We start from the raw sequence: 14,024 nt of genomic DNA, 5'->3' as shown, positions 1-14,024 counted from the left end.
AGAGAGCAGCCGTTAGTGGAGGAAGATGTTTGTTGTAAGAAATGACGCAGCACAAGAACCATCCTAAACAGAGGCAAACGGGGCAACAAACATCACAGATGAGTAGGAGACAACAAACATCAAAAGATCACATACGAGTAGGAGTACCTCCATTAAAACTCATAACCACGAAGTTTATATACGTCGATTGCTGTCTCACTCTTACATAAACATTTAAATAAACATGTGATAGACAGAAGGTAGAATAGGAGAAACACCGAAGAAACTGCTCTCGGCTTGTGTCTGCCTGGCAAGTGGGTGGCGTGCAGCTGTCTGGTACTTGAGTGTCCTGAGTGTCTTCGTTCTGCAACACTTCCCGTTGAGTTGTATCACTTTCGTAAAGTTTGAATGGCAGAGTGAGCAACTCCCAATCGGTGGCCAGTTTCTTAAACACCTACATCCTCCTGCAGCCATCAATGACCCTGCCTTCATCGACAATCTTGGTCGACGATAATCTTGCTTGGGGCAGTCCCTATAGCTTGGTGTATGGGATGGGTCCTAGCAACCTCAGATTGTGGCCAGATTACCATCAGTCCTCGGATTGTGGCCGGATTGCTGTCGACTGTCATATCGTTGTCGGATCACTGTCGACCGTCAGATTGTGTTCAACTGTCGGACTGTTCAATCGTCAAACTGCTCTAAACAGTCGTCCTTAAAATCTTCATCTCGTCGAAATCATGGACTCGTCAGCGATCTGTCAGCCGAGCGCTAAAATGAAGTGGTCGCGAGGACAGACTGTGGGACAATGGACGGGGGCGTGAAGTAATTACTGGACGGTGGTGGGGGTAGCAACGCGTTTCCCCAGGCAGTGGTCTGGGAGGGGGGGGAGCTTTTGTTGTGTTTAGTTGAGATTCTGCGTGGTGCTGGGCTACGAGGCACCTACTAGTTTACTTGTATTACGGAAGTTTCTACTTGTAGGTCGTTTTATGTTATTTTTGTTGGCAGTGGGGTTCTTCATTGTCTTATTATTTTTTCTATTCTTTCTTTGATTTTTTTCCCCTGTGAGTTGGTCGGCCACACTTTTTTCTGTACCACTGTTAAATATATATTTTTTGGTCTGTCCCTTTGTGTGTGTGTGTGTGCTTATCTGTTCACTGAGGTGTGATTGGCTTGTTGCGCGCGTCAGGCGTGTGTGAGTCTTCTTGTATGACTGTGAGCGTTACTGTGAGCGCAAGTCACGCGACGCCCGATCACGTTACGCAACATTGCCCTCCCAGGGCCGAGCTTTGTTGACAATAGGCAGGGCATGTATGTTCACTGCATGTTCATTCTGCCTTTGCAGATAGATGTGCTACAATTGCAAACACTTTTATGCGATTTCAACGACCACATTTGCTTGACTGCTGCACACAGCACGCACAAGACCAAACTGTCATCAAACTCACGTTGACTGTTTACAAACACAAAAAAGTAACTAAAAAGATTTTTAAACAATTGCTCATTGTTGGTACAGCCACGACTGATAAAATTGTAGAAAATATGAAGTAATGTTAGCACTTGAATGTTAGCACAAAGAACCATGGGGTTACTAACACCTCCACACGGACGTCACTCAGTCTCTCACAAAGATGTGTTCTGTTGTTACTTAGCTTTCTGTTTGCTAACATATACAGTGTTAATCTGTCTACTATGACATACCAGTGGTGTGTGATTTAGGATCTGTTAACATTTAAAGTGACACGTGGTCTCATCTGTTTGTTAATATGTACAGGTGGCTTGTCGAGCTCGTTCAGTGTTCACTGACCGTGGTGTTTTTAGTCCCTACACGGTCAGCAATATTTTCTCCATGGCGGTGAGTTTGAATCCTGGAAATTTTCATTTTTGTTTTACGTGTTACATCTTTCTCTTTCATTCTTTCTTTCTTCTTATGTCTTCTTATCTCCTAAGAATGTCCGAACTCTATGTTATCCACGTATTCAGCTGTGTGTGTGTGTGTGTGTGTCCGTTGGTGTTCATTTATATTGATGCATGTGCGTACATCATTATATGAATATTTTAATGTAATTAGCATTTTATTAGTTGCAGTACAGCTAAGTGTAACATAAAGTAATGTATGGCAAAAAATGTACATCGAAAGGTAGTAAAGATTCAGATTCAGAATCTTTGTTGAAGTGCTAGTATCTCAGTAAGCAGACAGTCACTTTTCCTCGCCAGGTAATTTTTGTCAAAAGACCCAGGACCTCAGTAGGTAGGCTGTTATGAAATTTGTGTATATCTCAGTAAAGCTGCTATTTGCTCTACCTTCAGGAGTAAAAAAATATGTTCATATGTCAAAAGTGCTGTTATTTTTAATCTTGTCGGAATACGAAGAAAAGTACAACACGAGAGTAGAGAAAAATCACCTCCATTTTAGGAAAGAGAGGGAATATCAGGGACATGATATAAAAACGAAAATATAAATGTAATCTTAGAGATAAGAATGGAACATTTGAGAAAGATTTAAAAGAGAGTTTTAAATAAACTGCATTTTAGGTGGCTACTGATTTCTCAGAGATTTCAATCTTTGTGTTTTCCATTAATAAGGTGTTTCTGACTATTTTTATGGGGAAGAAGAAGCGCAATCAAATTTAAGGTGAGGTAAGAACCATCTGCCTTGAATGAAAACTGGTACAGCATCTATAAATATGTCACAAATAATACTATCGCCTATTAAAGCAATAGATTTCTGTTACATTTAAGAGTATGTCTAGAGATGTATAAACTATTCATATACAAACATACAGCTGGTGGACATGGCAAAGAGTGACAATGAAAGAGAATTCCAATACCCGCCACCTACTCATTATTGAATTCTTTAAACGTCCACTGCAAACACACTTCTTCCGTAAACATTACTCCAGACAACCTTTCCCATAATCCTAGTCCTTTGTCACAACCTTTCGTTTGAAATATCGTATTGCTCTCAGCTCTTGTTATTGTTATTTAGTTCCTCTTTGTGTTTTCTGAATTTGATTCTATTTCATTTTTGTAACGTTGTTTAATCTTTTATAGTTCATATGTTATTTGTTTTTCCTGTCCCTCGTATGCCGTCCATGTTTCGTTCTCGTTATTAAGCACTAAGAGCATGGTCCTTAGGAGTGTGAGAATGCGCTTTATAAATTGTGCATTATTATTATTATTAATTAATTAATTAATTAAAGACGTTTGGTTAAGTGTGCGATTTTAACCCCGGATCATTTGGTCTGAACGGCTCTGATAGCTGTGCGTGGTTGTGCCTTTGTTTGCGATCAAACCCGTTATCAGTTATAATAATTCAATGTCATTTTTTATCTCTGTAATGTCAACCACACATTTGAGAGCGTCGTGTTCATTTTTTTTGTTTTTTTTTTGTTTGTTTGTTTTGTACAGGCATTTTTTCTAAAACTTGGGTTTAGTATGACAATGACAATGATCTGAGTTCCTAACCTTAACGGAAAAGTCATTGTTCTCAAAACGTGCAGAGAAGTTATTCAAAACATTTGCCAAGTCCTGATCACACACCATTGAGTTTGACTTCCTGGTGAGGTCCGTCTTGCGATTAACAGACGCCATGGACTTGATCCCCTGCCAGCCATGTCGAAGGTCGCTGGCACAGTCACGTGACTCTATCTTGTCTTTATATTCTCTTTTAGCTCTTTTGATCGCGTCCCTGACCCCTCTATCAACAGATCTTTCAGCCAAGGCATCATTGGTAACATAAATACGTTCTTTTCTTATTTAGTACATGTTTCAAGTTCCGGGTTACCCATGACTACACATGAATACATTATGGCAGATAATTTTGTTTTTCCATAGGAAACTTTTTCACAGTTCAATAAATCTTGTCTTCCAAGCATCGTGCAGTTTGTGTATACCTTTGTTTGAGATTTTGTATCCTCAAAACCTGCCACAACATTCAACAGTAGCATCTAGCACCAGTTGTAAATTTCTATCGCCAAAACATCGTTTTCAAACTTCTTGACTCTAGTTCAATGATCTATAGACATACCGTCAGAAAGAAATTCTAGTATTCTAGTAAAACTAGTATTCTAGAAAAGTGTTTTAACTGCATTATCATCAAGAGTTTAGCACGTTTAAAAAACTGAGATTTAAAATACAAGGGAAAGCAGACGACAGGAAACTGTCTTCACCTCATCCTTGTTGTATTCGCGCTTTACAAATATTATTATTCTATGTCGGAAAATTTTGTTTCCTAGCGCTCGTTGCCACGCTTACAAGAACAAGGAAGTAAATGTTAACAAAGACACGCAAGGTAATTAATGCTTGACGATCGGGGGCTTTCCAGAAGTTATCTTTAGAGCTTCCTATTTGCTCGCCGATAGGTATCGGAGACCTATCAAAGTGTTCTTGTATACGAACTAAACAGCAAGTCAGTTTTTGGCACTAAAAGCTCGATCGGACCGATTAGCTAACGGGGTGCCTTTCATACATTACACTCGGTTCACTGAAATCTTTCACGGTCGACCTCTCGGCATAACATAATCTACATTTGCATACTGAGGTAAGGTGTATTCTTCCGCGGCAACAGTCATAAGCTAGTCCCTGGTTGCTGGTCCAATATAACTACCAGCACGCAGATTGATTCTACATTCTACCATGGGTTGTGAACACACAACCAAATGGTTCCTGCCATCGCTCTTGCTGGCTTTAGCAGCTCTTTATAGTAAGTTAGTTCTTTAATCCTGTAAATTTTGAGTAGTTTTTAGAGAATATTTCTACCGATCGTTTTCAGGACGAGCAATGAGCGTGATACGCTGTCGGCCGGAATTTACGATAACTACTAGAACTTCGGATCGCGAGATAGGATTGTTTCCTCTATAGAAAATGTTATACATTATTTGGTTTGCCGTGAGAAAATCTTGGTAAGCGTATGAGGAGTGACGAAGTGTACGTGTTTAATGTTTTACTTGTTGTTGTTTACATCTATATATAATTCTTGTTGTCATGTCTCACGACCATTTACAGATGTTCCTGGTATACTAAGGATCCGAGGAATATTATTAATCCTTAAAAGCGTATGCGATTTTTCAATTGTTTTCAAGTTTGTATGATACAATGTCGACCAGCGTTTTGCGCACTCGCAGAATTGTGATGTGCTAGAACTTCGGAGGGCGAGCGAGGATCGTTTTGAAAAATAGTGATGTTCAAAGAACATTATAAAAAAACCTTCCGAGATCGGCGTGTTTCTTTATGACAGTCTGACCAAACCACCGAGCTAAGATGGAATGAAGGTGCGGGAGTCAACATACATCGACATCGTCAACTTCCTAGTTATGGGGTAAGTTTATTTTTGTGCCTCAAACACGAACCTAGTAATATTTCTATGCAACCAACCAACCCCCCCCAATCTATTAAATTAATCCCTTTAATGGTATTTTTATACATAGTCTTTTTATCTATAGAAACACGTGTTTTGTTGTAACATGCCTTGAATTAAGGTATGCGTGTCTGAAAGAATGAAGTGCACGGGATTCATGTTTTTTAACATTCATATATTTAAATTTTTGTTCTTATATATCAGTAACATTTACAGATGTTCCCGCTATATTAAGGAACAGAGGAAACATAAATCCTAAAAAGGTCAGTTTACCAAGGCGAACAATTTCCATGTTGAATTCAAGAGTCTTCATGTTATAAAAGCCTTTTCTGGTTACAGTCTGAGCTGTCTTTTTGACCACACAATGCAGGACCGGGCGACGAAGGCGACGAACCGAAGAAATGAATGAAGGACCAAACGTAGAACGGTTGAGACTCCGCACACACAGGGACGGAAAGGGCGAAGAAGAATGAGATGATGTTTAAGAAATGCAGCGACAATAAGAAACAGGATAAGGTCGACAAGATCGCACAAAGATACGAAGAATATAATAAGTTAGCGAGAATAAGATGAAGAAGATGACACGAATGATAAAGATGATAAAAGCCTGTGGAGAAAACAAAAGAACAACTGTCACTAGGTAGCCTCAGCATGAAACAAAAAACTTTCTCTTCCAAGACCCACCTGTAGCTATAACCTAATAAGCCTTATTGAGTTTTCCTCTCAAAATTCAACCAACAACAAGGGTGCGCTCACAATGTCTACAAAAGAGCACGACTCATCGAGTGGAAACATTCCATCGGCCTCGTTTCAAGGATGAAGGATGCAACCTGGGTGTATGAAGAGTTAGATGCGGGCTACAAATAGGGCTTCCACCTTTAAGACAACACGACATAGCATTACATGATACAATTACTCATATGTTTGACTTTGTAAACAATGTCGAGGTATTTTCTACTGGCCATGTCATCAATTAGAATGCTGCAGCATGTTTAAAGCCTGAGCTGCTTTCATAGACTTTGAAGAAATAGTAAAAAGGGAACAATGTTATTGAAGTAACTCTTTCTTTATGCAATTAAAAAAAAGTGATTCTCAGGCAGATGAAAACTGTTTTAATGTTTTAATTTTGGCATATGTGTTTTTAGGTTCTTGAGGCCATTAGATCATTTGAACACAGGTTTCTTCGTATGGTAATGTCACCTTTTTACTGAACAAAAAGGTTTGCTTTTGGTCTATAAAATTACAATGTTGCTGCAAATTGTTTTTGTTCATCGGTATGTTCAAAGCCTGCTCTCATAAAAAGTTCTACAGGTATATCTGCAAAATATGCTGGTATAAATTAGCATCGTAAAAAATAGTACTAGCAACTCGTTTTCTAACTCAAGTCCACTCAGCTGTTGTAGAAACTATTGCGTATTATTTATTGACAGCAAAAGGTAAACCACAATAATAATTTGTTATTCTACAACTTGAAAAAATGTACAGCCATAGTGTCACGGATCAGTCCGTGCCTCTTCGTTTTGAAGTTAGTTTAATCCCTTCGCTGCTTGTAAATTACAATGGTAGATAACATGTATTGATGAGTGGGAGCGTCAGCGAGGGAAGGGATATCACTCTAGGGACAGAGAGGAGAAGCAGACGGCATTGGCGGACATGACAGTGGAAGGAGGTTGTGTGAGTGTTAATGTGAGCGTAGATCTTAAAAGTGATTCCTTGCCTAGACAAGGTTTCTTTTTTACTATGTGTACTGGCGATTGTGATAGGTAGCGACTTGTGATCGAGGTTTCGTGTAGATCTAATCTTGTCGACTTCGGTGAAGCGCCCAGCAGTGTGTAGACAGTGTGTACCGTCCCTAGCAGCATCGGAAACCATAAGCTCAAGGGGTCCACCAAGTTTGTCTTGATCCGACTGTGATACAGGGGGTCAATCTATCGCAATGCTTGACTCGTCTTGCATGCCGCTGTCAGCGCATGCGCACATAAGCCAAGCTCCACGCTCGCCGAGGCGAAAACAGAGTGCGGGAGATCATGCCCACATATAGGGTCGTGACCCCTAACAATGGCAATGACTCTTCGCCATGGCGTGCTACATACGACCACATGCGTGCAGGCAAAGCCGCCATTTTCAAATGTGTGAGTCTACACTTTTCCCAACAGAAAAAGCTTCTCAAGCGGTCAATTTCTATACTGATACATGTGTTCGACGCTTCGATAACAGTACGTATAATTTTTATACTCTATATTAACATAGTTATTGAGATTTTAACTACAGAAATGTCCAAATTTAATGCAGAATATCATTCTAAGAGAAAAAGATTAAGAGTACACATTAACGCAATAAATGCACAAGTTTTTCCAGACAGAGGTAGAAATCGTGCTCAGCAGTTCTGAACGCTGCATTTGATAATTCTTTAGCCGTTAGCAATGGAGAGAATTTGGAGCTGTCAGAAATTTCCTCAAATTGCGATTACGAAAGTGGAACGTAACAGAGCTTCGACAGTTCCGTCTGTTTACTGGTACGATAGCGTTAAAATGCCAGGTTTCTTCGGGCAGTATAATATTTTTTTCTCTTATTTATTGTGGGGTTTGTTTTTTTTTTGTCTTGCAAGTCCTGGGCTGTGTGTGAACTATGCTGATTATTAGGCTCATAACATTTCATGTTTATTTGTTCAAGAAGCAGTGTTTGTATGGTAAAGGATTTTTGGTGTAAAATGTACTTGCTTTGTCACATATTGCTTGATAATGTTGACAGATTTGGTCCTTTGGACTCTTAACTCTGCCTCTCAATTTTATATTTTTTTAGGCTAGCTTAAACGACTTTTTCAAACACCAAACTTTCCACTGCAGCAGCTAATTAAGAATATTTGTCAAAGAGCAGCATAAGGATTGTGTTCCCAGTGGTGAACCAAAAAAAAACTTATATAGATAGCCCATTGACAAACTGATTGTGACTGGAAGTATCATTTCAGACAACTTTAATGGTCTTTTTCAACAACAAATCATAATAACTGCATAATGGTCAATAATTTATTTTACTGTTATTCTAGATAGCTGGCTGCTGGCATTTTAAGATGAAAGTGGTCACAGGGTGTGCAACTTCCCACTACAATCTATTGAACCAGATGCAACTTCATTAATTAGAGCTATAAAGCTGATTCCTCATGTCCTATGCTTCCAGTTCTCCTGCACAAGTCATTAAGTAAGTGCAATTTTACTTTTTGATTCATAATATTCATAATCCTTGTGCAGAAAGAAAATTTATGAAGCATGTGACCATTAATGGTCAAAATGACTTCTATGTTATTGTGTGCTGCAGATTTAAGGAAGGAGAAAAAGATAATACCTGAACTGTTTGAACACAATCATTACACCACAGATAGTGTAGCTTTTGTTGTGATGCTGCACTATAAGAGTGTGTTTTATTATTATACTTTTGATCTTGATTTGTGAAATCTTATTTGCCTTCTATATTTATTTCCATGCAGGTAACTACCAAGAATCTAGCTGAATCTGCAAGGGACAAAAATGTCGGAGGTGGAGAGTGATGACAAAATGCTCCCACTCAACCAAAAAGGATACGGATACCGATTAGATTTCGGTCTGTTTTCATTTCCTCTGCTTAATTTTAGGGAATTTTTTTTGGTGGACATCATGTAGGGACACAAGGCTGTGTCCTCTTTCTGGTAAAATAGCATACAGTGATAAACAAGCTTCTTTTGTACAATAACAATAAAATGTTCTTTAAAAAAATTTTAACAACTATCAGCAGCTGACAGTTTTAAACTGTACTAAGCTGAAAAAAGTTTATGCAAATGTATTCATTTTGACACAGGGATGCACAGCTAACAGCGAAGGAGAGAAGGATGCCGAGGAATCACTATATGCTGACCATTCAGTTATGCAGCAATGTCCACCACCATTGCCATAACTCTTTGCCACTAAGTGGTTGGCACCATCTCAAAGGGTGTCCAAGTAGCAGCTTTCAAAAAAGGACTGTTTCACCTTTGCCTTCACAACCCCCAGCGCCTTCCGATTCCATTGTCTGGTTTTCAGCCTGCCAGCATAAAGACCCATAACCCCTTGGAAGGTAATTTAAAGCCATTTTGTTTATAATCATTTTAGCTTTTTTTTTCTTCTTACCCTTGGCCAAGAGTTATGAACAGTGCTTTTATGAGTTAAACTGGAAGCGGAAATCCCAGCCTTTTGCCATAGTGAAAAAATTGAAACAAATATGGATCACATATCAAGATAGATATGACAAATGGTAAAGATTAACCCAAAATTAATGGTATTTTCCAGGCATTGTGAACTATAGCAAAGCTAAGAAAAGATCATTATTTTACATGTTTTCTGCTATTGTGTTCTTAGGTTAGAACTAAACTAGAGAAAGTTGGGATGCAACAACTGTCTCTTCTGGAAGAGATGAGAAATGATACAAACAACCTTAAAAAAGGATGTTTACATGGATGGAGGAACAAGAACAAGGAAAAGGCAAATGACCGGGAAATCTGCCAGAGGGGTTCCAGTCTCGCTTTAACAATCAGCAGAAGATGTAGAGAGTCTTGAGGGAGATATGAAGACAGACCCATAAAAAAGGACATGCTTGGTATGTGCTTTATTCTGATTTGTTAGTAGGAGGAGTCAAATCTTTTTATCTGATTCCCTTTAAAGGTTTCCATACCATACCATTCATTGTTAAACTAATGACATGTTTGCAGTACTAAAAAGTAATAAAGGCATTGTTATGGTGGCATTGATTAGAGCAGATAAGTAAATTTTCTGTACCTCACTTTGCTTGGTTGTATGAAAACTTCCTGAATTGTTTGCTGTCTTTTTTTTTTGGTGGGGGGGTGGTCTTCCTTAAATACTAGTTTGTCATAACAGGTATTATATGTGCCCACTGCAATTTTTTTTAAAAATGATGTGTATTTATTTTGTCTGTTTTCAGGATGCCATTCGGTGATGCGTCGGCTTCACTATTAAAGCATGTAGTGAGGGGCATTCTATCTGCTGCTATTTTCAACTGAGTGTTGCCTGATCTTACAACTTCAATGGGACTCAAGAACCACCCCTTCATTTTACAAACAGTTTAGGGTAAGGATTTAAATTTTGACTCTGTGTGTGTGTGTATACGGTACATTAGATATACATGCCTGTCATAAAAATAGGACTGTTTGGATTGTTTTCTTTATCTTTTAGTTATCGAACCTTAACCTTTGACTCTGCTAGTGTAGAGACAAGAATTTTTTCATGAGTCATAAAAAAAAAAAACATGACACGGAAGATTAAATCAGGCCCTGGAGCAACTGTCCTACTCATTTTATTGTTTGATTGAATTACATTGCCAAAATAAAATATGGACACAATGTTTACCGCCAATTTCTACGTGACTGTAAGTCCCTTTAATCAGCTGGTTAACACTGTGTAGAACAGGAATTAAAATGACAGTTTATAGACATCTTTACAGTTCCCATGTATTGGGATTGTTTTTGAAATTAGAATTTCCAGAGTTTTTCTGGCCTATAGAAATTCTAAGCTGAAATTCAATGCAGTTCCCACTTGTAGTTCCTTTCTAGTTTAAATAACGCTTTAAATTTTTATGCCACTTTACATATCACGTATAATTTGCTTGTACCTCTTTTTGTTTCACATTATATTCTGGATTTTAGGGTCCAGTAACCTACAATTAAGTGATTAACTTTTTTTGCAGACCTCATATTCCCTTATATATTTGTTCTATACTTTTTACGATGATGAGCTGTTCAGCAAGAAAAAGTTATCCTGAGTTCTACGGATGCTGACTTGCATGCATCAACTTTTTGGTTAGCTGGTGCTAGGGCCTCAAAGAGAATGGCAGAAGGGAAAGGGTTTGAGCACAGCCTATACGTCAGTTAATTGTTCTGGGGTGAGGACAAGTAAAGCTGTGCAACTTTCTACTTGTCTACAGTTGATTAAAATTCTTGTCACATAAACCTGCATATAACTAAATCTGGATTTATATCAATTTATATAAAACTGGTTGCTGTGATTATTATTTTCTCTAACCCATTAATACTTATCACATGAGGATATTTTTTTCACCCGATCCAATAAGAAGATGTGTTGTGGTAAAATTCAGAATCATTTATATGTTTTACAGTTCTTTTCTAATACCTTCTAAAATTCCTTGAACATAATTGTGTTTCCAAACATGTGTTTGATGGTTTCCTTTTCTTAGTGATAAAGGTGCAATTTAAAATTTTAATTGTTTTAAAAGCTTGTAGTTAATACCATAAGCTGCCAATCCAACTAGAACCTTTTATAGTTAATTTCATGACTTTGATTATTTTTTAGAAAAATGTCTATTAAAGCATCACTCTTTTTTGACAGCAATTCAGTTCATACTTATCATTTGATAATTGTCAATAGATATCTTGAACCCTTTTCTTTGGGACAAATGTAAATTAGTGTTAAGGGAAACTGCAAATTTAATTTTAATTGTTTTGTCAATGGTTACATGGTTTTGCAATCGTTCTACAACTTATAATTAAATAATAACGAATGTTGCATTAATATATCAAGAGGAAACATTCTTTTATGTATGCAACAGACAATGCTTTAAAAAAAATTTTTATATATTTTTTAAAAATTATTTTTTTTTTATCAGTTTTGCTTTTTATCCTTAGATGATAAGTTTTTACCTTGATAAATGATAAATTGTTTATGTATACAAATGAGACAATGCTTTAAAAAATTGTAATATTTTTAACATTATATTTTTTATTAGTTTGCTTTTTATCCTTATTTGTGATAATATTTTTACCTTGATAAATGATAAATTGTTTATGTATACAAATGAGACAATGCTTTAAAAAAAATTTTATATATCAAAAAAATTTTTTAGTTTGCTTTTTATCCTTATTGTTACCTCAATAAACGCCAATAAACAACAAATCATGTTTGTTTTGTTTTTTTTTATAACATTTTGCACTTTTGTGCACTCTTTTGCTGCTTGTTATATATATATAATTATTGCAAATACACAAATTATTAATCCATTTGATATTGGTATTTTTTTGGAGGAATTTTGGCATGTTTCTTGATTTAGAAATATGTAAATCAGGATCCTGCCGAAATCCCTATAAAATACCAATAATCTGAAGATATAAATAGTGGGATATATAAAAAAAAAAAGATGGGACGTACCCCATGAGCCATCAGGGTTTGACTAGCGGTCACAAGGGGGAGAGAAGCGTCCCACGCTTGTTCACAGGTCAAACCGACATGACCCCGTTGTTAGGCCCGGTTTCACTTTCGCTATGGGTCGGACGCCATTTTGCCACATGGCCCCGGATACTCAAGACATGTCCCAAAACTGTAGCCAAAATATCTTCCTTGCTGCTGGGGGTGTTACCGTGTGTACAGTGGGCCTTCTGGTGTCGCCAAGAAGATAAAAATGAGATAATAAAATTGGAACTGTGTGGTGGAAACGAACAGAACTGTGAGTAAACTACTAAATTACTGCTGTTGCGAATTATTATTAACATGATTAGAATTCAGATTAAGAGTGGAGGTTAGGATCAAGAATTTAGATTAAGGAGTTATTTCAGTCTGATTGATCGGGGAACGGCCCGGATTGTAAACATTGTATGTACCGATTTAGCTGTGTTTCGCCGATAGGATATTGTGTTGAAGCGGATTATTGTTTATGCATATGTCTTGAAGTTTGTGACATCCTGAGCCATTCAGCAAGTCATCAACATCTTGCGGACAGCCTCAGGCAGTCGTTGTTTTGTGTGTGAAAGAACGCGTACGGTATTGTAAAATAATAACAATATAAAATACTTTTACAGCTAACACACATTTGTAAGGCTCGTTCAGAAAGTTGTTTTGTGTTAGTTCTTTAAAAATGCTGTTCGAAGTCACCATGGCTTTGTTAGGTATTGTTCAGTTGTTGAGAAATAGCTTCTAAGCTACTCCTGCGCGTTCCTCATACTTTTTTTTAAAATTAGTAATTTGAAATCATATGAATATTATCTTTTATTTACAGCAGTGACTTCTTCTTTATTTCGCTTTTTCAAGTGTGTTTATAAAAAATTATTCTTGTTTGTCTACTGCAACGTTTTGGAGAAGTCGAGCATAAATACTGTTTTTACACTCAGGGTACACATCAAAGGGCTACTCATACCTGGAGTTAGTTCCCTATAAATATTCAGTCAAGCGTAATATGGTGATAAGTTAGCATGATTAGAAAACGAAATAGAAAAGCATTACAATGCAGTTTTAAAAACTATTTTATAACATTCAAAAGAACTGAAGTTAATATTATAGGTACTTAAAATCGTAGTTGTGGAAAGAAGACTATATTCGGTTTCACTCTCATATGCACCAAGCCCCGAATTTATCAGTTGCCTATTTGTTCATGTCTAGATGTCGCTGCTCAGGCAATGCCTGACCCTTGTCTCGATGGAAACTACAAGAACCTGACGGACGTTCACCGCAGTGTGTCCTATGTGACGACCTACCCAGAGCCTCCACTGTGCGACATTGACCTCGTCGCGGGCTGGTACCGGTTTGTGGTAGATGCTGAGAGTAAAATGCCTGAGACATGCGTCGATACTTTCAAGGTACAAAACAACGATTGCCTGAGGCTGTCCGCAAGATGTTGATGACTTGCTGAATGGCTCAGGATGTCACAAACTTACACATGT

General features: G+C 37.6%; 1 protein-coding gene across 1 annotated transcript in view; it reads left to right on the top strand.

Annotated features, from left to right (window-relative positions):
* Nucleotides 1-4,517: 4,517 nt before the first annotated feature.
* The window catches only part of LOC112555414 (von Willebrand factor D and EGF domain-containing protein-like), a 72,146-nt gene continuing 62,639 nt past the window's right edge, over nt 4,518-14,024 (top strand). Inside the window, exons 1-2 of the mRNA XM_025223796.1 lie at nt 4,518-4,681; nt 13,744-13,940. Of these exons, the coding sequence (XP_025079581.1) occupies nt 4,615-4,681; nt 13,744-13,940 (264 nt within the window). The 5' untranslated portion in view covers nt 4,518-4,614. The remainder of the gene's footprint in view (nt 4,682-13,743; nt 13,941-14,024) is intronic.

This window comes from Pomacea canaliculata, linkage group LG14 (assembly GCF_003073045.1).
Source record: "Pomacea canaliculata isolate SZHN2017 linkage group LG14, ASM307304v1, whole genome shotgun sequence".
NCBI lineage: Eukaryota > Metazoa > Mollusca > Gastropoda > Architaenioglossa > Ampullariidae > Pomacea > Pomacea canaliculata.
The sequence above is the reverse complement of the archived record's forward strand: the minus strand, read 5'-3'. Positions and strand labels throughout refer to the sequence as shown.